This window comes from Thunnus thynnus, chromosome 17 (genome assembly GCF_963924715.1).
Source record: "Thunnus thynnus chromosome 17, fThuThy2.1, whole genome shotgun sequence".
NCBI classification, from domain to species: domain Eukaryota; kingdom Metazoa; phylum Chordata; class Actinopteri; order Scombriformes; family Scombridae; genus Thunnus; species Thunnus thynnus.
In genome coordinates this window covers 28461398-28486442 of record NC_089533.1, presented here as the reverse complement: position 1 = coordinate 28486442, position 25045 = coordinate 28461398, and the positions used below count along the sequence as shown (strand labels likewise).

The following is a 25045-nucleotide window of genomic DNA, read 5'->3' as shown; positions in this document are numbered from 1 at the left end:
TTGTTCTTGGATTATTATTGAGGCATCAATGGTGGGAGAAAATTCAATTTTAATTTAAAACTAAACATCTACTTTTATCAAAAAGAAATCAAATAGGAAGGTCTCTCTCTCTTAATCACTTGGATTTTTCATATTTAATTTAGGCTTATTTATTTAACATAACAACCATTTGTGTGATCTTTTAATTGTAGAATGTAAATTCTCCTCAGGTTGCTTAAACCCACAAATTCACAAAAAAATAAAAATAAAAATGTAAAAACATTATTGGCTCAATAACGTTTTTTGACATTTTTGATTGACATTGGATTTCTGGACTCACTCCTCAACTCACAATTATTGTAGATGCTAATTGATTGGGTCAAACAATTAAATTTCACGTCTCCATTGTTAGGCTACATTCTTTAAACTCAGCATTAGACCTCTTCTTCATCGTCATCCCTGAGCTGGATTGTCGCGTGCGAATTGCTGTGAGCGCGCGCGCGCTGAAGATCCCATACGCATCGAGTGATGCAGTAGAGCCGCGCGGCGTCAGAGAGGGTGGATTAATATGTGGAGGTATTAGTATTTTTGTCATTTCCTCTTGGTGTTGATTTGAGATTTTTGACATTTCAGATAGCTTAAAATACAACGACCCTGGTATAAACTGGTAGCGGTAATATTAGGCTCTTCGCGCGCACACAGACATACGCTGCGGTAAAACTGCGCTGGGCTGCTTCATGCGCGAGCTCCTCCTGTGACGGAAACTTTAATTCATCTGACTGAGTTTATGGATTTACGCGTGCCGATGTGACACAGTATGTAACTGACACGGGGATTAATCTCACGTGAGCTCGTCTAAACCACTTCCATCCATCCATCCATCCATCTATCCGGGAGGGACGTTTCTCAGTAGAATATTTCTTCCATTTAGCTGTGCTCCCGTTATGGTGTGAGGTAGGCTAGCGGTCCGCTCTGGAGACAAGAACAAACCTCGCACTCATTACGGTTCTGACAGTGTTATGCTCGGCTGTGAAATAAACAGTCGACCAGTAGCGAAAACCGGCTTTCCCTCTTTCACATGGGCGAAGACAAGGAGCGGTTCTGCGCCCAGACTCGCCGCGGAGGAAACGAGGAAAACGGAGAGAGCGGAAGGTCTCTGGACCCCGATAGAGAGAAAAGATATGCGGAGCTGTTCGAGCAGCTGGACCTGAATAAAGATGGCAGGGTGGACATCAGTGAACTGAGGACCGGGCTGGCAGCTCGTGGTTTACACCAGGGAGAGGCAGAGGAGGTGAGGCAACGACCGCTGTACTTATCCCAGGAGCCAGTGGCTGTTACTGGGAAAGGTGCACATGCACACAGCACTTGCTTCTACACAACCTCAAGCCTACTCTGTCCCATTCAAATCTGCTTTATTGGCATAACAGTAAAGAGACATGCAGGGATGAAGTGGCAAATGAATACTGAACTATAACTATGGAAACATATAAACTATCATTATTTTTTCATAAATGCAAGAAGTGGAAATGTTGCAGAACACTATAAAACTAAATATCCATTAAATCCATTCATCTCAATTTAACCTGCAGCCTAAGCCAGTGGTTCTCAAAGTGGGGTGTGGGGACCCCCAGGGGTCCTTGAGGGGATTCCAGGGGGGTCCCCAGCAAAATGGGGAATAATTTATTTTCACTATAATTCCATCCATAAATAACACAATGACTGAATGTATAACCATTTTGGTCATGGGTTTCATACACTGTCTGTAATAAAACATCTAAAAGCAAAAATCCTATCAGATGGGGGACCCTGAGACAAAATCTTATCAAATGAGGGTCTGTGGTCTAATTTGTGTGAGTTTAGGGGTCCTTCATGTGAAAAAGTCTGAGAACCAGTGGCCTAGGCTACTCTTTGTAGCCTAAATACTGTATGAAGGATGAGAGAGGGGAGGGGCCCCTGGCTTTTTAATCTATTCCATATGTTCATTAGCCTCATATCAGATTATATCTCCCTAGTGGCGAAAGTTTGGCTTTTTGTGTCACTGAAGTATCCTACACTGAAAAGAAATAACAGTTATTTGTCTTCTATGTGCAGTATGTTTTACTGTAAAATGTACTGCATGATGTTGCAGTCTGGCTTTTAGATTTAAATTTTACAGTACTGTGTTTAAGGTTTCTTGAATTTAAGAGAGCTTTACACACATGGTTTAAATATGATCTAAAAAATTGAATAAATACTGGCCAAACAATTTCTTTGAATTTTCTCTCCACCAAAGGGAGGACCATGTGCTCTTGGCAAGTTAGCTACCATCTAATGAAGTTGCTTGTTGCCTGGAGAGTCCATATTAACAACTCTGCCATTTTTAAAATGCCAACTTCAGTTGGTTGCTCATTAAAGTGGTACAAATTGTAAACAGTTCCTAAATAGAGCAAGATGACATCATCTTTGTTGTTGGATGCTCAGCAACAATGTTCTCACAAGTTTATCTACCTGAATGCCAAATCTCTGCTTTCCATTTGAAAAACATACAGCTAGTTCAATTTAAAGGCAGCTAGTGTTTTGACTTGTATCATTTGTGGAATCTGTCCATTTGCAATGGTCATTGCTCAATAAAATCTTGACGTGGAATCACAGACAGGCAACATAAGACCTAAAAACAGAAAGATAAAGTTTGTCTTGGGATCATAGAGACAGACACTTTTTATGATATTACAATATGAACGTAGCTATTATTTAGCAAGAACCTTTAGAAGTAATTTGCATGTTTGGTCTTCATTCATTTTTAGGAATTTCTTCCAAACATTAAAAACTGATTTCTTGCGTAATCATAAGTCTTATTAATAAATCTTTTTTTGTAAATATATTCACCTTTTGTATGAATATGCTGAATGAAGATATGTTTAGCTGGTTCTGTATCAATAATACAAAGCATATGCGTATAATATTATCAAATCCAAATCTGTTTGTTAAGAGGGGATGGACAGGAATCAGTCAGTCGGGAATGTGGGAGGTGTGAGTTGTGAAAGCCTGGAGCAAGGAGTTTGAGGATGGCAAAATCTGCTTTCTTTTCAGAAAGAATGCTCCTGTGTTCCTAGGCTAAAAGACATATAGGAAAGGAAACACAAAAATCCATTCTTCACTCACTGAACCTTCCTAATTACATTAAAAGACTTTTTCAATACATCCCCTCAGTGCTGTTCAATAAAGTATGGGTTCTGAAAGCAGTGTGTGGGGTTACATGATTGTTTTCTCCATTACAACCATGGCAGCCACTAACTTCCACAGGATTTTTGTACAGAGACTGAAGGAAAAAAAAGTTCCATTACAGTTTTTCAATTCTTCAAGCTTTCAAACCAAGTTTCAGTTTTTCAAAACATGGCTTGAAGTTTTCAGTTTGTCTCCACAGAGTGGCTGAGATGTTGCCCCAGTGCACACTGTATGGAAGCCCATTTCTGCCAGGGAAAAAAATATTAGGAAAATAAAAATTAAAATACTCATGGTAAATCAAAATTATGAGGTACAAAGTCAAAATTGTGACTTTATATCTCTTATAATTTTGACTTATCTCATAATTTTGGTTTAGTGAGTCAAACTTTTACTTAAAAAAAGACTTAGTAAATATACATTTTTAGGTCATAGCTCTGACATTGTTTTGAAAAGTCAAAAAAGTTTTGAGATGTATCCCAGAAGACCTTCTTCACAGCAGCCATTTTAACTTGTCATAGTAGGAAAAGCACAGGTGTTACTAATAACATTAACAACACCTCCGTTCCATTCAAGTGACCCAGTAAGCCATGACAGTGTGAAAGTGAGCCAGCATGCACAATACCAGGACCCTGACATTGGGCAAAAGTATCATTACCTGCTGATACAATATAGCAATGAACTTTACTTTCTGATTAATAATAATCATATATCATTCTTATCTTATATATCATGTTATTAGCCAAAATGCACCCAAAAATCAGTACATACAGCACTATTTAATATCATCTGTACTATGGTATTTGGAACAATGTTTAGGACCCTTCTACAGACTACAGAAGATAAACCATTTTACTGCCTTTAAATAGTAATAGTACCATAAAACAGTGTAGTCAAGTCCTTTGGGTGAGACTGTCATTTCATGTCATTAATCAATCTCTTACAGGTCAAATACTAATTTGTGTGGCCTGGTTATAACACCATATTAAGACAACCTGCCCCAGTTTGCAGAGGAATCTAACCCTTTGTGGATAAATATTTTAACAGTCTAAGTGTAACACAAACCTAACACTGCTGACCTTGGCTGACAACTGATTTGTCAGTCTGGCTGTCACATCCTTTCTATGATCTACTTATATCTGCATATTCCAAAGCAGACAGTTATTTGAATGGTTATGAGGATGCCTCTTATAGCAGAAATGAAAGCAGAACTGGGAGACTGGGAAAAACTCCTGTTATTCTGACTTGTTAATGAATATTACAGTCATAAAAGGCTGATTTTACATGGACACCATGAAAAAGTGAGCACCAGCTAAACTTAATTCACTTTACGAGAATGTCCTCACTAACAAGGTCTAAAACTCTGCTGGTTCTCACAAGTTTACAAGCACAAACACATACAGAGTGGCATACAGATAATTAGCCAAAAGCATTCCTTTGACTTTTGAGGGCTCTTATGTTCAAAGGTGCTTAGTATTTCCTAGCACTGAGCTCCAACCACAGAACATTTTCATACATCTGAGAGTTGAGAAGCTCAAGAGGTCCCTTAAAATATATTAAAATGTGTTGATTACAGGCACAAATGATATAATACATGTGACAGAATTTTAATGAACTGAAAACAAGAAATATACAGGAATGTGATAATTAAAACATAACACTACATAATTATGGGATATACTTTTTCAAAAATGTCTATTTCACAATGTTAGGAAATCGTTTACAAAATTTCAGGATCTGCAACAAAACCCAATAACTTGTGTGCTCAACTTTCACCAGCTTTCACAAAAGCTCTTCAGCTCTTTCCACAGATGGTCAATGGGATTCAGATCAGGACTCATAGCAGGACACTTTAGAATGCTCCAACGTTTTCTTCTCATCCACTCTTGGGTGCTTTTTGATGTATGTTTGGGGTCATTATCCTGCTGGAAGACCCATGACCTGCGACTAAGACACAGCTTTCTGACACTGGGCTGTATGTTTCACTCCAAAATGCCTTGATAGTCTTCTGATTTCATTGTGCCCTGCACAGATTTAAGCCTCCCAGTGCCTGAGGCAGCAAAGCAACCCCAAAACATCACTGAGCCTCCTCCATGTTTCACAGTGGGCTTGATGTTCTTTTCTTTGAAAGCTTCATTTTTTCTTCTGTAAACATAAGGTTGGTGTGATTTACCAAAAGGCTCTAATTTTGTTTCATCTGTCCAAAGCACATTCTCCCAGAAGGACTGTGGCTTGTCAACATGCATTTTGGAAAAGTCCAGTCTGGCTTTTTTGGGGTTTTCCTGGGTCTTCTACCATGGAGCCCATTTTCATTCAGACAGTGACAGATGGCGTAACTTGAAACTATTGTACCTTGAACTTTGATCAACCACGTCCAGAGATGTTGGCTACAGTTCCATGGGCCTTAAACTTCTTAATAATATTGGCCACAGTGGTCACAGGAACATCAAGCTCTTTGAAGATGGTCTTGTAACCTTAACGTTGACCATGCTTGGCTATTACCTTTTTTCTGAAGTCTTCAGACCACTCTCTAGTTTTCTGTCTGTTTTCCATGTTGTGAGTAGTGTAGTGAGTAATTTTCTCCTTTTAAACTGGCTGCATGAGTGATTATAAGATTGAAAACAGCTGTGATACTAATTAAAACACAATAGTCTGCTTAAAGTATCACTACAAATCCATTATTTCTTTCAACTTCTAAAGGGTACCAATAATTTTGTCCAGGCTATTTTAGAATGTCTTTGTAGAATAAGCATGAATTCAGTTATTTTCACAACTTTTTTGTTTTGTTCCACTGCAAACCAAACATAGACATGCATTTATAATAAAATATCTGTTAATTTCAACACTGTTCAGGGTGAACGGTGTATTATTTTAATAAAAGGGTACCAATAATTTTGGGGATACATACACACACACACACACACACACACACACACACACACACACATATATATATATATATATATATATATACAGTATATGTAAGTAAGTATGCTTATTTTGGGTGCACGATCTCAAGTGTCCCAGTACATTACAAAATTACAGAAAGACAGGCAATGAGAGAAAGAGGAGATAATAACAATATAGAATACAAAAATACTTTTTTTTTTTTTTTTAAATTTCTTATTTACAGAAAGCTGTAAATAAGGAGCAGAAACCAGAAAAAGTTAAATGTGTTTGTTTTTCCACCCTTCTGTGTAGAAGAGCGGATCTTGCATTCTTTTTCTCTCTTTTTCTCTCTCTGTCCTAATCAAGAGAGGAGAAATTATGTTTGGAGTCAGGTAAGCTGTTGTTTACATATTGACTGTCACAGAGAGCACAGTGCCTTACATCCTGTCCTGCTCTCTCCGCACTTGTGTTGCACTCTCTACACCCCCTGACCCCTGTTACTTCCGTGCTGTCTCCATTAGCAACACGCCCTCGGCACTATCTCTACCCACTTCATTTAATCTTTACCCCTCTACTCCCTCCTGAATGACTGACAGTCTCCCTCTGCACCCACAGATAGTCCTGGAGAGTGACATCAACCATGATGGTTTGCTGGACTTCCAGGAGTTCTCCCAGTACCTGCGTGCTCATGAGAAGAGACTGTGGCTCATGTTCCACAACCTTGACCGCAACAATGATGGTGTGGGCATAACAAACATCCACATAATACACGTGTACACACACACACACACACACACACACACACACACACACACTCTAGTTCTCTGCCACTTCTTGCTACTTACACTGAATACACTGATTATCATCTTTCTATGGACTGAATAAAGGCCACTGCTTATAACGATTAAAACACATTCTGTTCTGTTTTATAGGTCGAATTGATGTGGGGGAGATCCAACACTCACTGCACAAGCTTGGAGTGGAGGTCACCATGGAGCAGGCCTCCAAAATACTGCAGAGGTACATTGTGTGTGTGTGTGTGTGTGTGTGTGTGTGTGTGTGTGTGTGTGTGTGTGTCTGTAAGAGAGAGAGAAAGAGAGAGAGAGAGAGAGAGAGAGATTCTTATATTAACATAGTGTGGTTCAATCTCAATTTTTCTTTTTTTTCACATATTTATTTATTTTAAATATATATATTTACTATTTTACAATTCACCATTTTTCAAATAAAACAAATACTAATTTAATAAGAAAATATTTCATGCATTAGATAATTAATGTAATGAATATGAATATATTTCACTCTAATAGGTTCTTCAAGGTTACCTGCGTAAAAGTTATTTCTGTGTTTGTTTTATTTTATTTCATCTTCTGTTGAGAATTTTAATGAGTTCTTTTAAAATAAGCTATTGGAATATTCATGGACTTTACTCCTCAGTCTTTGGTCTGAAGAGCAAAACCTATAATTAATAATGACATCATAATCCTATCAGAAACATGATGTAGAGGTGATGTACCCACACACTGCCCTCCCTACTACAGAGAGATTATTGCCCCTTCCCAGAAATGATCTAAGTCAAGGCAGAGACTCAGGAGGACTCATTATATGGTACAAGTCAAATTTACACAATTCAGTTCAAATTCTCAAAATCGAAAAAAAACTATATTTGGCTGAAAATAAAAAGGGATCTTATCCCTACACAGAAAGATATGTCATTACCAGGGGCAGGGAAATATAATAATCTGTGGTGATTTTAACGCCTGGACTGGTGCACAACCTGAAGTCACCAGTAGTCAAGGAGACAGTTTTATCAGCCAGCAAGCTCCTACTATTCACCTACATCTGCCTCCTAGAAACAACTTTGACACCGTGATGAACAGTAATGGGAGGGAGCTGCTACAACTGTGCAGAAGCCTCAGTCTGTATATGGTCAACGGTCGGGTAAGAGAGGACTCTTTGGGAAGGTTCACTTATTGTTCAATTTATGGCAACAGCACTGTAGATTATATGATCACAGACATGGACCGCTTCTCTTTCACTGCATTCACAGTCAAGCACCAAACCCCTTTATCAGACCACAACCAAATCACCCTCTTCCTCAAACACAACTATATCACACACACAAAACCCAGCAAGCTGTTCAACATACCCAGGATATACAGATGGGCCCCAGACAGCACTGAGCAATACCAATTATTACTACAAGAGTTTATAGAATACCCCTAACCTCCCACTACTGAAGGCATATGTGAGGCTGTCCAAAATATAAATGACATCTTCAAGAAAACAGCAAATAAAGCTAAATTGAAACTACGTACAAATAAAAGAAAAACAACAAAAAAGAACCACTGGTTTGACAAAGAATGTCAAAACCTGAGAAAACAACTTAGAAAATTATCTAACCTGAAACACAGAGATCCTACAAATAATTATATAAGTCTTCAGCATTGTGAAGCACTTCCAACATATAAAAATACAATCAGAACCAAAAAGATAAAGCATACTGAGAAACAGCTGTGCCTACTTGAAGAGAGTATAGAGTCTAACTCTTTCTGAGACCAGTGGAACTCTGTCTGTCAATCTGAGCCTGAGGAGCTGCTCATACAAGACGGAGACATATGGACTCAACATTTTCACACCTTATTTGGGCCAAAACCACCAGGAACTGACTTAGAATACAAACAAATACTCAAAAAACTACTAAATATGGAATTGATATTCAAAGACAACCAGAACCCCCTAGATTTCCCCATTACTATGAATGATTTGAAAACAAAATTGAAGACACACAGCCAATAATACATGCAGGGCAGAACTTGGTCAATACTCAATAATAATTAAAATTCAGAAGCGTGCCATCAAATTTTATAAACACTTCCAATCTAGCGACCCCCAGTCCTACCAGTACAACGCCCTTCAGTGCCACCAGTAGAACAAAGATCAGAGTCCCCTCTGCCAGCCGCTGCTGAAGCTCTGCCCACACACACTAAAAACAATCTGGCCCAACCAAATCATCTCAAAACGAAAAGAAAATTATATCAAATATTGGAACAAAACCACCATATCACAAAGTAAATTAGAATTGTATTTGACCCTAAACAGAGAGTACATGGTGGCAGAATGCCTGACCACCGTGACTGATAGAAAACTGAGAAAAACGCTGACAATGTACAGACTGAGTGGACACAGCCTGGCCATAGAAACAGGCCGTCACAGGCAGAAGCCAGGGCACCAGATCTGTACCCAGGGCTCCCCAGGGAGGCCAGGCTGTGTTCACTTTGTCATAAAGGAGAAGTTGAGACAGAATCTCACTTCCTATTACACTGTGACAAATATAAGGATTTGAGAGAAGTTTTCTTTGAAAAAATAAATCATATATATCCTGAATGTACCCACCTCCCTGATCTTCAGAAACTGTCCTATCTATGTGGGGAGAAAAGTCAATGTGCAATAATAGCTGCAAAATATATTAAGTCTTGTCATTATTTACTACAGAGAAACAAGCTCTGTAGTAAATGTTTCTGTGTGATTACATATGTAAAAATGCCTTTTATTATATTGTATTTAACATTATTGTTTATATTTGCATATTATTGTATAATTATTAATCATCTGTCAATGTTTATAATTTTCTGTGCTGCTTTGGCAATATAGGTTTCTGATCTGTCAAGCCAATGAAGCCTATTTGAATTTGAATTTGAGAGAGAGAGCGAGAGAGATAGCAGAATATAAGACAGAAAGTAACAACAACAAAAAAGCAAATGTGCTCTTCTAAGAGGAAAGGAGAATGTCTCAGGTGTCCCACAGTTCACTCCTGATGGCAGGAACTTTACTTAACCATTCTGTTTGGGGTCCTTGAGACCCTCTTTAACCAACACATCCTCATAATTAAATGACCACATTTACACAGGTCGATTATTCCTGCACTCCAGAACGACCCATTGTAGCATTTTCAGAACAACCCATAGAAGTGTAATATGTCGCTTTCCAAAACCGTTACCAATCACTGTTAAAAAATGATGATGTTTTATGATGTGGCGACTCTGTGGTTAAGGTTAGGCTGGTTAGGTTTAGGCACAAAAAATACTTGGTTAGGGATAGGGAAAGATCATGGTTTGGGTTAAAGTTATCATTTGAAACGTGTTTGAAAAGTGCTTTCTTAAAGTTATGCAACCCTTGTTGTCATGGCAACAGCAAACACCATGTTGTTACGATTTCTGAAAAAATGTTCCGACTGGCAGTTGGAAACATCACACTTGTTGATTGGAAATGGGAAGCGAACAGCGGCCTCCTGCGGCAAAGTCCACTTTTTGCCTTTTTGCCTCTCCCAACCCACCTCTACCTAATAAAGAAGTCACCTTATTTTGCCATCATTTGAACTACGTCACATCCTACGTCATAATTACTACGGCCGCTAGATGGCGTAAACGTAACTATAGGCCTTTTTTCCGGCTGAATTTTAGACCCGTACTGTCGTTTTTCTTGTGAGGATGAGCTGTCTTTTACAGCTGAAGAAACTTACTTAACATTGTTTTATCAGTTTGATACTTCATGACTTCTCCCTAATTTTATGAGAATTGCTTATAAACATGATTTTTAACTGATGACATGTTACAGAAGAAGAATTCTGAGTATTTTTTAGGATACCTTGCTTTTGACCATTGTTGGATGGCAAACTGACCAACCAACTTTGTCATTGCTGTCCAAAATAACTTTGTTTTCTAACCTTCTAGTACCTGATATTCTGATTACAGACATTGTCTGACTGACTGGTTGGGAGGTTTCTGTTTATTTATGTGAGAGATTAAGTATTGACAGTGTTTTAAAGCATGAAACTGGAAGCTGTAAATGATCTGTTGATGGCACTATATGTGTTCTGATTTTCTGCTGTAACTCTCTCCCAGTATGGACAGGGATGGTACTATGACCATTGACTGGAGTGAATGGCGAGATCACTTCCTGTTCAATCCTCTCCACAACATGGAGGAGATTGTCCACCACTGGAAACACTCCCATGTGAGTCATCATATAGTAATGTTCCAGTTAATAATAATAACAGTGATAACATCCTGACAGTATTTACATTCATTACACCTCTGGGAACAGGAGCAATACATACGTAGTATAGCAAAACAAAACAGGAGAAGACAGTGGTTAAACAGTACATAGCTAGTTGGTGTGTTCATCCATACCTTTAATTGTAAAGAAAGATGTAGATTGTGTAGTCATTTGGTACATATGGCAGGTGGTGGTAAAGAAGATGAAGCAAATCTGTATACTGTGGTATTTTTCTTCAAAGAAAGCATAATTTCACAATAAGGCAGATTAAGGGTCAAATACTGATTGGCCCTTTAATTTCTAATGTTGTTGCAAGATGTTTGACATTGGGGAACATCTGACGGTGCCAGATGAGTTCTCAGAGCGAGAGCGGCGGTCAGGTCTGGTGTGGCGGCAGCTGGTTGCTGGAGCGATGGCAGGGGCAGTGTCCCGGACAGGGACCGCTCCTCTGGACCGCCTCAAAGTCTTCCTACAGGTGTGTCATTTCAGTTTCACTCCCACAAATACACAGACTAGAAGATGAACGATGAAGGAACTTTTCAAGCATTGTAATGTAAGTTATATATTGTAAATTGTATAAAACAATGTGCCAACACACTGAATTTTGCACTAATATTTATCATATATTTCATATTGATCACTAATATTTCATCACAGTTGACATGTGCCAATATATAAACAAATAGGCTGTAAGCTAAAAATTCACAGGTGTTGATAGTTTTAAGTTTAATATTCAGACAATAAGCAAGGTTCATCCTAACCTTTCATCAGTTTCATCAGATTTGTTGGACAGTGTAGGATAAAGTTTGACTAATGTTGCAAATGTTTTAAGCTTTTTTCCCATACCTTTGAGAATCTTGTGTGACTTGATAGCAACTCGAAAAATTATGTGAAGTTAGGGACTGCCTCAAAGTGCATACACAATGGCCAAAGGAGCTTTTAGAATTTTTGTCTCTTTTCATAGACAGTTCTGACCAACTTTACGTTCCTAGGGCCCACCTAGGTCAAACCATCCATTCTGTAGCTCCGGTGTTAGAGTGGGTTGGTGGTCCTTTACCCAACTAATTCTCACTACATGTCAAAGTCTCATTGAGCAAGACACTGAACCCCAAATTGCTTTAAGTATCTGAAGGGAACACATTTTAGTTTTGGACACGTGTCCACAAAAATGTGGATCATAAATCTGTAAATTGGCGAACTCTGCACTGAGATACTGGTTAAATCACTATTTTTAGCTTTATCTTATCTCTGACAAAATAAACAGAAATACAGATTAATGGCAACAGATTAGCAGTAAATTCTATTTTTCTTGCCTTCCTTCAGAGTTTCTTCCCGGTATCTAATTCCTTTGTAAAACTGACAAACAGCATGCTGAAGCACAATGAAATGTGACTTATATATTACATTAGCATTACATTAGCATTACATCTTGCACATATTCTGTATTGCACATATCTTTATACTGCATAGTATGAACTTTTGCACATTCCCTGACAATAGTGTGCTCATTCCTGCACAAAACTGCACAGATCTATTATTTTTAAAAAACACATATCATAGTTATTCTTATAACACTTTTTCGTATTTTCTATTGTTAATTTGTCACTTATGTTTTTTGTACTTTCCAGTACTTGGCTTTTTTTTGTCCTCGCACTATGTTGCATCATCAGACCAAAGCTAATTCTTTGTATGTGAAAACCCATTTGGCAATAAACCTGTTTCTGATTCTAATCGTGAAAAATAGTACTGCTGGACATTTAAATAACAGCTGGAACAGTTGTATATCAACTGTTAGTTAATGTAATGTTATGTCAGTCTAGAGTCTGAAGCTCATGCTGTCCTTCAAATGTTGCACTGTTCATAAAGTACATGGTGGGTAGTTCAGGTGGGTGGTTGGAGCATTCCCAGCAAAAACACAGAGCAAGGTTGGCTCTGCCTGTTTAGAAAGCAGCCATTTCACTTACAGGAGTGACTGGCATTGATCAGCAGCATCTGAAAACCTACTACTCATTTTCTGAAAAGATAAATACCAATGTGTCTCCACACTAGAATTATTTTACTTTAAGTGTGGTTTAATTGAACTTGAAGAGTGTTAAAGCGACTATTATCAGTATTCTTATATAAATGGTGGATAACAAGACTACCTGCTTATGAAAGGGGTCACTCATTGTGATGAACCAACAGACAATTATCACCCAACTCTGCAGTTCCTCTCAGCTTTACAGAGTTTTATGTCTTTTAGCTCACTGTTTTAGTTTTCTGACCTGCAACTTTACTAATTTCATTCACTCTCACTACTCTCAATCGTTTGGGTTGAAACAGTTAGTGAAACTAGTTAGTTAGCGAAAAAAGGTTTTAAAAACACTGAAATTTGTAAGCTCCCAAAATTTTAATTGATGCACTTTGTGCAACGGAGGACTTTGTTAAATTGGACAAATATTGTTGTATAAATAAATATTTTGGTAGCTTGCAAATTTCAGTATGCAAACAACATCTCCTTTCCTCTGTATTCTGTTTTTTGTCCTGCACCTGTACCTGACTGAGGTTGGATGTACACACTACCCACCATCTTTGTCTTACCACAGAGTCTTGCCATCAAGCCTACAGCAACATTTCCAACTTAGCACAGGTTATAAAAAGACAACTGACCTGGCAATGTTTGTGTGTCAAGGTACATGGCTCTACATCTCAGGGGAATAATCTGTGGTCAGGGCTGAGGGGGATGGTCAAGGAGGGAGGTGTCTTCTCACTCTGGAGGGGAAATGGCATCAATGTCCTCAAGATTGCCCCTGAATCTGCCATTAAGTTCATGGCCTATGAACAGGTCAGTGCACTCTAATTAATCAGTGACAAAGTGAAAATCTGTCTGGTAGCCTGCTAAGTCAACCCAATGGTTCCCCTGTGTCAGATAAAATTAAAGGACTCTGCATCATTTTAGATGTGTTGTATATTTTCACACAACACATTTAAAATGACACAGATAACACACAGAGATAAACAAACTCACTGTCTGACAGGTTTTTGTAAACAATGGGCCTCATGCAAGAAGCACTCATACAAAAAGATTTGTTCTTAAAATGCACATACGATTGATTTCAACATTTGTGGCATTCATCAATTTTCTCATACTACAAACAAAATTTATGAGTGTTCCGGACCTGTTGAAGGTGTAATGAATAGATCATCTCTGCCTTTCCTCACAGGGGAAAAACACTTGTTTGACTTACAATGATAATGTCCTAATCTGAATTAATTTGGAGTTTAGATATGATACGGAAATTAACAAAAAAATTAATTTATAAGTAAAACAAACTTAATGCAAATATTCTGTTTATATTGTATTTCTGTTTCATTTTTATCATCATGGCTGCCAATTTATTTAAAAGGTTTGTAGATTTTATGATTTTTATTGGGATATTCAACTTCTACATTTCAGTAGTGGCTCAGAAACTTCTCTCATTGTGACAGCTGCTGCCTCTGTGTCACTGCAGGTCTGTGTCCAGTATTATGTTGTGTTGCAGCTGAAAGTGTAACATCACCTGTAGACTATAATGTTCTCCTCTCATATTTCTGTGACTGTCACATGACATCACGGAGTGCTTTAGAAAGATGTTTTTAGCATCTAACTTCATGTCAAAGCATTCCCTCTTTATTTCTGTCACAGTGCAGAGCTGCTCTGATGATGTTAGCTGGATTCATATTTACTAATTGTTTCGGGTTTCCTACTGTCACTCCTAAATGTTTGTTTTCTGGTGTCTGAAAGCAGGACTTGAAGCTGTGCTGTGTTTTCACTCTTCAGGGACTTTTTGTGAATGAAACTCTCCCACAAACGGAGAGGAACATGGAGCCTTATATGGACATTTTAGGGGTGTTGATTATGCTAATGATCACATCTCACTAACAAGCACCTCCTCATGAACAGGTGACATTCATCAGACTGACAGTCGTGATTTATGAGTTCAGGCAGTTAAGGGAGTTTGTTGAATCCCATGTAGGATTTTCTTATTTTCCTCTTATTGCTATACAATATATAAGAGAAAATAGGAAAACATTCATGCATGAGGCCCATTGTATTTTTCTGTGTATATCTCTGCACTTTCTCTCATGTTGCATCGTATCACTATCACACCTCTGTGGCCCTCTAACAAGTTTCTTCCATGGCTCCCCTTCCTGTTCCTTATTCTCTTCTCTTACTGTAGATCAAGTGGCTGATCCGAGGCAGTAAAGAGGGGGGCAGTTTAAGGGTACAAGAGAGGTTCATTGCTGGCTCACTGGCAGGAGCCACTGCCCAGACCATCATCTACCCCATGGAGGTCAGTCAGTTTGAAATTAATGTTGATTCCTCAGTCATTCCTTGTCGTTGATTGGTTTCTTTCATGTTTCCTTTATCTGGTTCTTTTCTCTTTATATTATTTCTATTATGTACATCTTTAATCGCAAGATGAACTAAGATGGGGCTGAAAGGCAAACTCGCACATTTCTTGCAACCGTTTCATGAGCTAAACACACTTTTTATTGTATTCAGTGTTAAACTCATGCAAATCAATTTCTGGTTGAAACAAGCACATTGAAAACAAGTGCCTTATGTGTGAGAAGGTAGAAGCACAAATGTAATTCTTCAGCTATAAGACTCATTGACTAGTGAACCTTCAGTAAACCCTATCCTGAGTCTTTGAATTACTGTGACACTGAATCAAAAGAAGTAGCACCATCATGATAAAGCATACTGTACAAACTAGACACCACAGGTGCATCCACATGTTGTAAAATCTTAAGTGCTGTTATGCTGTAGAGAAGTTACAACAAAACTGAACATACAAGACTTCCCCCAACTCACTTCACCTTTCTCTGCAGCATCCAACATAAGGATCAACACTAGAAAATAAAAGGATTGAGGTAAAAACAAATGGGATTGGTAGCAGAAGGCAGAGTTCTAAAATTACCAGTGGATCTATGTTCCAGCCCTCACCCATGGTCTTCAGCTCTGGGTAATGACCAAAAGAATGAGAAAGCAGATACAAAAATGAGTCTTTTTGCAGGGTGTCTGGGCTGACCCCTGGTGACAGGGTGAGGAGCCTGGACATCTGGAAGGAGCTCATAGAACCCAGCGTTGAGTTGAGGTGATTCAGCCATCTGCCTCCATCTGGAGGTTTTCTGGGCATGTCCATCTTGGAGAAGTGAGAAGTCCCTGGGGTAAACCCAGAACATACTGGTGGGATTACATACCCCTTCTCATCTCCAAACTCCTCTAGATTTCCTAGAAGACGCAGGTGGACATGGCAAAGTTAAAGAATGTCTGGACTACTTTACCTAGCCTGCTGCCACTGTGGCCTGGACCCCAATAAGCAGCAGAAAATGGATGGCTGGAAAATGTCGACTTGATGCAATTTCTGTACCCTGAAATAATGCAAAGACTAGTTTTATCTCCTTTGTCCAATTGAAGAATAACATCTTGCTTGTCACTCTTTTAACCATGTTTTTATTGTGTTCCCTCTTCTCACGTTTTCTGTTCCTCTCTGTTGGGTAGGTGCTGAAGACTCGTCTTACATTAAGGAAGACAGGGCAATACTCAGGTATGGCTGATTGTGCCAGACAGATTCTGAAGACGGAGGGAGTCCGGGCTTTCTACAGGGGCTACCTGCCAAATACACTGGGCATAATCCCCTATGCTGGCATCGACTTGGCTGTGTATGAGGTGTGTGTACATGTGTGGAAAGGCCACCAAATGGGTCTGGAATTTGTAGGCCAAAGACCAAAGGCCAGGAGCTGGCCACTGTAGTTTTTAACAAATGTTACTCAAACAGGAGGAAGTGGAGCATTTGTTGAGACAATTTTTAGTGGTGGATGAATCCACATTTGGTGTTCGAGGGAGTATTTCTGGCAGCAGGACGGTGTGTGTGGGATTGACTCAAAATAAACAGTGTGAGTGTGTTCATGGTAATGAAGGAACAGTCAGTGACTCAATGATGTGGGTTTTTGTTTTTTTTTTACAGTTTTTGGACAACAATGAAATAAATGTTCATATTTTTGAGATAAACTAATTTATTTACTCTCTTTCCCCCTTCTCTTTTTTTCATCTTCCCTCTTATAATCCTCCTTTTCTCCAATCGTCTCCCTTTTATTATTATTATTATATTCTTTTATTATTTTCTCAATTCTCTCTCACTGCTCATCCTTTCAGACTCTGAAGAATGCCTGGCTCCAGAGGTACTGTGTAGATTCAGCAGATCCAGGTGTTTTGGTCCTGCTAGGCTGTGGTACCATCTCCAGCACCTGCGGCCAGCTGGCATCCTATCCCCTCGCTCTCATTCGGACGCGCATGCAGGCACAAGGTGAGATATGCTGTACATTCAGTAAACAATAATCCAACAATGAACCTGCTTCTTATATGAGCTTCTGTGACCTTCATCCTTCCTCCTCTATTAGCCATCACTGAGGGTAAACCCAAGCTGACCATGGTGGGCCAGTTCAAATACATCATTTCCCATGAAGGCGTACCGGGCCTGTATCGTGGTATCACCCCCAACTTTCTCAAAGTCATTCCTGCTGTCAGCATCTCCTATGTGGTGTACGAGCACATGAAGAAAGTCCTTGGAGTGGGTTACTAGAATGAGAAAGAAGAGGGATGACTGTACAAAAAGAAAAGGACAGACAAGGCAAAGACTCATCATGCTTGTGAGAAGAAGAAGAGGAGCACTGATGATGTAGGATGCAGGTCCTCAGACCTCTGAGGAAAATGAAGGGAAGTCGAGGAAGAGGAAATAGAAGAAAAGATCCATCTCACAGATGGGGATGGTATTGCCTCATGCTGCACTTCCTGTTGACACAGTCAGGTTCAAACCTGGTAGCCTGCGGGTAGATCATATTCATTTGTAGAATCTGGAGAAGAGAATGAGGTAAATGTTTGCCCTCTCTGAAATGATTATACAACATACATACAGGCAAGACAAGACAAAGTTCATTTGTATAGCATCTCTCAACAACAAGGCAATTCATGGTACAATGAATTTACTCAGAATTTTTGACTAACCAATTTCTTGACTTTGCACATAGTCTAACTATCAAAACATTTTACCATCAACACATTTTCAGATGGGATTAAGTTCACATAACTTTCTGAAATACTACCTTTGATGTCTGGAAAAAAGTGTCAGTTTGAGTAATATATCCATGAGTTCCAAGGCTTATCAGATGACAAAGCACTGTGAAGAAAGTAGAATTACTCCATTCATGTTACAAAGTAATCTACCAGCAATATGTGCTTGCATTTACTCGATTGGCCAACATGGTGAGTTGCTGGATGGCATTACATTGCTTTGAGCTGGGTCTAACTGTTTGGCTCCTAACGTCCCGGCATGTTTTGGATGGAGCCCTTAGGAGGCCCACTGTATCAATGCAGTGGCCTCATTGAAATGAATGAATGAAGTGCTGATGTCAGCCTGAACACAGCCTTAAAGCCCCTGAAAACTTGGTTTGAAATCTTAAGCATTCTCTAAATCATTAAATATTCATGACTACATGAGCAACAAGTTCGAGTTCAAGAAAAAACTCTACTTTGTCATTATTTATTAAGAGTTTAACACTAAAATAACTTGGCTATTCTGCTTCATCAGGACTGTGAGGGTGTGGTTTCATCACATTTGATATACAGTGTCCTTGCAACAACTCAACAACTGTCATCAGATTTTGATTTAAAATGTTTCTAATTCCTGATTGGTGCTTGAGGGTGCGTGACATCACCTTCGTTAAAAATCAATCGTTAAACACCTGCAAATTAGTATAAAATCATAACCTGACGTGCCAGTGACTTCCAACCAGTGAGAAGAGCATAGAGAAAAACATAAATATGTGAAATCAAAATCTAAAGATACTTTCAGACAGTGAGTGGCTGCTGCTGCCTCTGTTTATTTCTAATATGAATATGAGTGCCAGGAGGACTGTGTGAGCAGGTGACGATTGATCTTTCTTCAATCTGAGCCTGCAGCTAGCCATGGTAACCACAGAAACCACACCAAGTAAAAGACAGAGGAACTCATTTCACTAGTTTAAGTTTACTGAACCTCTACACTAGTTAGTTTAGTTATTGTAGTTGTAGATAGTGTTAGTTGGTCGTGGACAAACATTGGTTTTGAAGTTTGAACATCCGGTCTGGGCCAATTAACAATATTTATTATATTAGTTAGCTAAACATATTAATCATATTGATAAGACTTTCCACCATTTGGAGGTATAACCTGTTCCGTATAGCTACATGATGAGATTAGAGGCAGTGGATAGTCGCAACCTGGAGGTCGTTGGCAGGATGCAGCTAGTCATGGTGGGGTAGTTGCACTATGTTGCCACCCATTCAAAATACAGAACATTGAGGCAGACAGGCAGCAGACATTGTTCACTGTCTGAAAACACTTTTAGAGTAATTCAGAAAGTATTTTGTAACTCAAACTAATTTCTAAATTGATGTAAAGTTTGGGATAGTAGAGAAGGCTCCTAAGTTCCTCTCAGCAGCCTCATAAATAGTCTTAAGAGGAAACTCTTAGCAAGGCAGGTTTATTGCCTCTTAAGATCACTTGATATGGTAAGATAAAAATACTTCCTGAGGGGCCTCAGGTACATTAGACAATGTATTGTCTAATGTTCTTGTTCAACATGTGTATTGCAGTAGTTTTCAGTTGAACAGGAGAGAAACTCAGAATGGGTTTTCTGCAGACACACAGTATTACCTAACCAGAACTGACAGAACATTTAAAGAATAGAAAGACAGGGAATTTGACAGGGTATCCCTAAATACAAGTGCATCTACTCAGTGGACTTTTCTAGGCTTTTCTTGACTAAATTTTTATGTGGTGAAGACATTTTACAGTAGTTGTTTATTCTGACTACTCATGACTAACAAAATGTTTACCCAGGCTGTGCTGCAAAAGTGTCACATCAGCAGAGCAGCAGCAGCACCTTCAGTCCTCCGTCTGTATCAACACAGGATACTCACAAGTTACGTGCGTAAAACGGAAGAAAATAGACTTGAAGTGTTAAAATGTGCATATAGTGCAAGTGAACAGTGAGCAGCCTGTGTAGACAGCTGTATTGATTAAATTAAAAATGATATGTTCATATGTGAGACAGACAACTAAAAAACAGAAATGCCTCCTGTGTAGACAACCTGTAACCCTCAGCATCTCTGTGCAAGCTCTGATAAATCCAAGGAATGTGAATTGTTACCAGTAGTTTTAAGTATTTCAACAGTTATACACTGGCATTGTGTTTCTGTGCTCTAATCACATTATTGCAACATGATGCAAAGGTTTGAGGTTGTACACATCTGCTGTTCAAATACTTACAAGGCTCAGGGGTATAGATTGATGATTGTTAGTCATCATATGAGGTGTTAGAGGACTCTGTTTTCACGGTGGTGTGGCACAGCGGTATGTGCAAAGCTGGCAGTATCAAGACTGAAAAGGTGGAGCTAATTAAAAATAATGAGCTGTATCGGTTGTCTTTCTGTCGGCCATTTCAGCTACTGATATCATGAAACTTGTCACAGTTTGAAGGAGAGTAATTATACGCACATCACGTAGATGTAAAGCTATTAGAAAACACCATCAATGAAATTTTGTGACTTGGATTAAGTGTGCAGGTGTTACTTGTCACAGTTTAACAGAAGTTGTATAAAATTTCTACTGAAATCTATCAGTTTCCAGACAAACTCATGTTTACCCCCAGCTGCTGTTCAAAAATAACTAACTGAGGCATAGTGTAGTGTATAGTATTGAGGTATTTTTCTAAGTCAAGGGAAGGGTCCAAAGAAAAATAAGAATAACACTGGAGAGGGCCTTGTATTTTTTTATTTAAAAAAAATAAAATCAATTAAAGGATTCAGCCTCGTTCCCCACCCCAGTAATTTTTGCACAGCTCCTAAGGGGATTATTTTGTTCAAACTACTACTTTTAAGGCCAAGAATGAATTTTCATGCTAACCATTAGCTTAGTTTTAAATACTGAAATATAATAGATTTGATGGATAATGTAATGAATAAAGTCCAGGTGAGGATGCTGTTTTCTTATGAGGACAAAGTGAGGAATAACTCCCCTCTCCCAACACAGAGAGTCATTGTACAGTGATATCATACTGTTTTAATGACATACATACATTCCGTTGTAGATGACAGAGACAGTGACTTTATATTTTTCTTATATAATATCAGTATAATATTATAGGGACTGTCAATCTGTTCAGTCCAGAGTTTCTCCAGATAACAGAAAAGACTGGTCTGCAGTCTGTCAAGTGGTGTAGTAGTCAAAGTAGATAGAGTGTTCATAACACAACAACATCAACCAACATCAGCAGCAGTGTGGACCAGCACAAACAGGAGATTAAAGTCACTGTTAACTGCCATGAAACTAGAGGCCAGTTTGTTCATGTTGCATTACGGAATGTTCGGAGGTAGATGATTAGCCATCCCAAATATTCAAAATCATCTGATTTCTGATTTGTTTTATATTTTATAAACGTAAAGCATATTGAACTATTTTCTGTACTATGTTCCCTGCACTGCAGCTTCAGCCAAAAATCCTAAACCTCAGCTGGAAGTGTCAGAAAATGAGGCTGCAATTTTAAGAGAAAAAGGGAAACAAGGGATTGTGTATCAGATGCATGATTTAAAAAAAAAACAAACATATTTGGATAGAATGTGAGCTGCACAAAACCCTCCTGCAGTAGTTTGTTGGTGCAGTTTTGAAGCAGCTGCATGTAAAGGGAGTAGTGATACCCCCCCATATACTTTGAATGTCATTATTTGTATAGTAGGCAAAGACATATATTATCTATATTATTACGCTTATGAATTCCTAATTCCCTAAAGAGTTTTTTTTTTTTCAATATTCCTCCCTTGCAAGCGTACTTGAAATGATGAATGCTTGTTGACACTGGGGCCTTGCAAGCATGACATATTTTTAAAGCATGAACGCATGTTTCCAAGAATTTAGTGAAAGTATGGCCAGCTAGCTTCAGTGTGTGTGGACTGTTTTACTTTCCTTTACGAGCTATTGTCAACCCAAAAGACAGAAATGTTGTAGTGTGAGTTTGATAGCAAATGCTACAAGAAGAGCTTTCTAGTTTTGATAAATCATCATTATCAACTGAATGTGTATCTGCACTTTACATGTGTGACACTGTATGAACAGGAGGGCTTGTTCAGTAGTAAATGACGTGTAAACAGCACACTGCTGTTCCAGAACTGCAACATCTTTTAACATTTATTGTCATCTTTAAAGCTGCATTAATTGATCTTTGACCACTTGAGGACAGTGTACCAGGCTGTAAACACAACATTGACATTAAAGCTGCCCTGTGGAGTTTTGTTGTGAACAAAGTTTCTGTTCGAACACATTGTGTGTACCCTTGAGGTCTAACAAACATTCTGAATGCATCTCCTTCCTCTTGAAACATTTCCAGAGCCTATTTTTTTTAAAATATTTTAAATCATGCATTGTTTACATTGATGTTTGGTTACTAGCAGTCTTCTTCTTCCCTGCCTTTGCTGGTGTGTCACTACCATCAGATCAGATGAGTAGCAAGAACTGGGATTCACCAGGATGTGAATCATGATGCCTGTGTGTTTGCACATGTGCTTGTGTTTCCGCATGCACATGGACAAAACAAACAAAATGGGAACCAAAACATTTCTCTATAGCACTACCAGTAGTCAAAAAAACCCCACAGGGTATCTTTAACACCTTATGAAGTTGTTATTGCTAACGTGTTACCGAACACAATAATTGCATATTTATATATCAGCAGACACAGGGAAACATTATCGTTCATTTGGAGTTGTGATTTTTGCCTCCTTATGAACATAGGTCCAATATTCACCCTCCCTCTTTGGTCTCCCCCATGCTCCACTGTGTTCACCAGCTAGTCTCTAACTTTGTGTGTCTGCTATTTGGTGCTGAGCAGCAGTGCAGTGCAGAACAGCTGCCTGCTGGAAACAAGGATGATGAGAGCAGGTCATAAAACCAAAACAGTGAGCTAAAAGAGGCTAAAAGGTTCCATAGAATTGAGAGAACGGCAGAGTTGTTGACAATTCTCTGAGTTAATTCGTTGCTACAAGTGACACTGTTCATATCACACATGTTGATACATAAATATTGATTAGTTCGGCTTTAAATACTTGTTAAAATGTATATAATTGCTATAGTGTATAGTACATAGAACATTATATCACATATTAAGGTATTTATGTGGAATACATATTGGTTTCAGGTAATTTTCCCATGTAGAAACTTACAGACCGTACATAAAAAGGATTTATATACTTGCATTTCTTAGTCCAGTTATTGTAATGCTTTTATTCCTCAATTCACAATGGTGTTCTTAAAAACACTCTCTACCTAAAATCTCTCTGAAAAATACCTCGATTTTTTCAAAGAAGCTGATTTTCACCCAGATTCATATGCTCCTCACAAGCAAAAAATGTTACGTTAAAGGGTTTTTAAAAGTGACATTATGGAGTTGATTGAATGGGGAAACTGGACATTGGAAAGTGGAAGAGCAAAATGTTGTGGCACTGTTAATTCATTAGAATCCCACATCCCCACTGTTAAACAAGTAGAACTTTTATACTAAACAACAATACATTTGATCTGTAAAGAATTCATGACTGAGGTGAACTGTCAATAAAGTTTTAAAAGCTCAGATACTATACTTAAATAACATGAAAATAAATTTATGTTTGAGTCTATGTTTTATTGTACTTTCACTGCTTTTAATAAAAGTTACATTTGGGGTTGCACTGCTTTAAACCATAATGTGAAGTCATGTGATCAGAGAGAGTCAGCTATGGGGAATGCTGAATGACTGGTGTGTACATACATACTGCACTATCTGCTTGTCAACTTATTTGAATATACACATTTATATTCCCTTTGAATATTAAGCTAACATGGATCTTCATGGACCCAGAGGATCATGTTTGTGATTTGACCCCCTGACCTTTCAAGTATCATTATTAGGTCAAATTCTCCTCTTGACCAACACTTTCATCTCCTTACATTTATATATTAATAATTTGTTTTCACCAATTACATTTTGTAAGGTTTAGTCAACAAAAGCACTTTGGTTAAGGTTAGGAGGAGGCCATGGTTTGGGTTGAATGTCAATACAGTTAACACAACATGTCTTGTGCTTCAAGTCAATTTTGACTTTTTCAGTATTTAAACAAAACTGTGATATTTCCTGAACCATAACCAAAATCTGTCAATGCCTAAACATGAGAATAAAAAATGTTGATATTGTAGGGAAACAAATTAAATACAGTGTCAGTGAACATTAATGATGAAATGCTAATACATTCAGTAACAACATTTTGATGCAAAAACCTGACCGTGCAAATATGTAAATTGACAACATTATGTTAATACAGAAAGTAATATGCATGGCATTATGCTTTTAAAATGTATTTGCTATTGCTAATTAGTAGTAGCCCATATCAATGTAATTTCCATGACATTCTGTCCTGTTGACTTCATAATGTAACAGGTACATTCCTGCTGCTGAAGAGACACAAGCTGTTAACTATTTTCATTTCACTTACCTTTGCTTTTCACTATTAACACTTTACTACAAATGTTACATTTTCAGCCTACTACTAGTGACAGTAATAAGTACATTTGCTCTCTACATTTATCTGACAGCTGTAGATATTAGTTACATAAACTAAGATTTGATATATAATAAACTTAGAAAAATGATGCTGTATCATTGATGAAACATTTTAGCAGTTTATGAAGTACCTAACTTTACATTCACTTACATGATAGATTATACATGTTTACAACTAAACATGTTAATGCATCAGTAATAATAATCAAGTAATATCATATTATAACATGACACTCCACATGATTGTTACTTTTACTTTTGATAC

The 25045-nt window shown here is 38.2% G+C and overlaps 1 protein-coding gene across 1 annotated transcript; it reads left to right on the top strand.

The window, feature by feature from the left end:
• The first annotated feature begins 338 nt into the window (after positions 1-338).
• On the top strand, positions 339-23899 carry LOC137168094 (mitochondrial adenyl nucleotide antiporter SLC25A23-like). Its single transcript, XM_067570560.1, has 10 exons — positions 339-1270; positions 6685-6808; positions 7002-7089; positions 10974-11085; positions 11444-11602; positions 13799-13951; positions 15327-15440; positions 16655-16822; positions 17309-17459; positions 17554-23899. Exons 1-10 carry the CDS (start codon positions 1058-1060, stop codon positions 17733-17735), a joined length of 1464 nt encoding a protein of 487 aa, XP_067426661.1. The 5' UTR covers positions 339-1057; the 3' UTR covers positions 17736-23899.
• Positions 23900-25045: the final 1146 nt, after the last annotated feature.

Bases quoted from the DNA above. Each gene is read 5' to 3' on its own strand.
- LOC137168094 (XM_067570560.1), top strand. From the start codon at position 1,058: ATGGGCGAAGACAAGGAGCGGTTCTGCGCCCAGACTCGCCGCGGAGGA. The intron at 6,809-7,001 runs GTGTGGGCATAA...TCTGTTTTATAG, and splicing joins CCTTGACCGCAACAATGATG to GTCGAATTGATGTGGGGGAG. The intron at 13,952-15,326 runs GTCAGTGCACTC...CTCTTACTGTAG, and splicing joins AGTTCATGGCCTATGAACAG to ATCAAGTGGCTGATCCGAGG.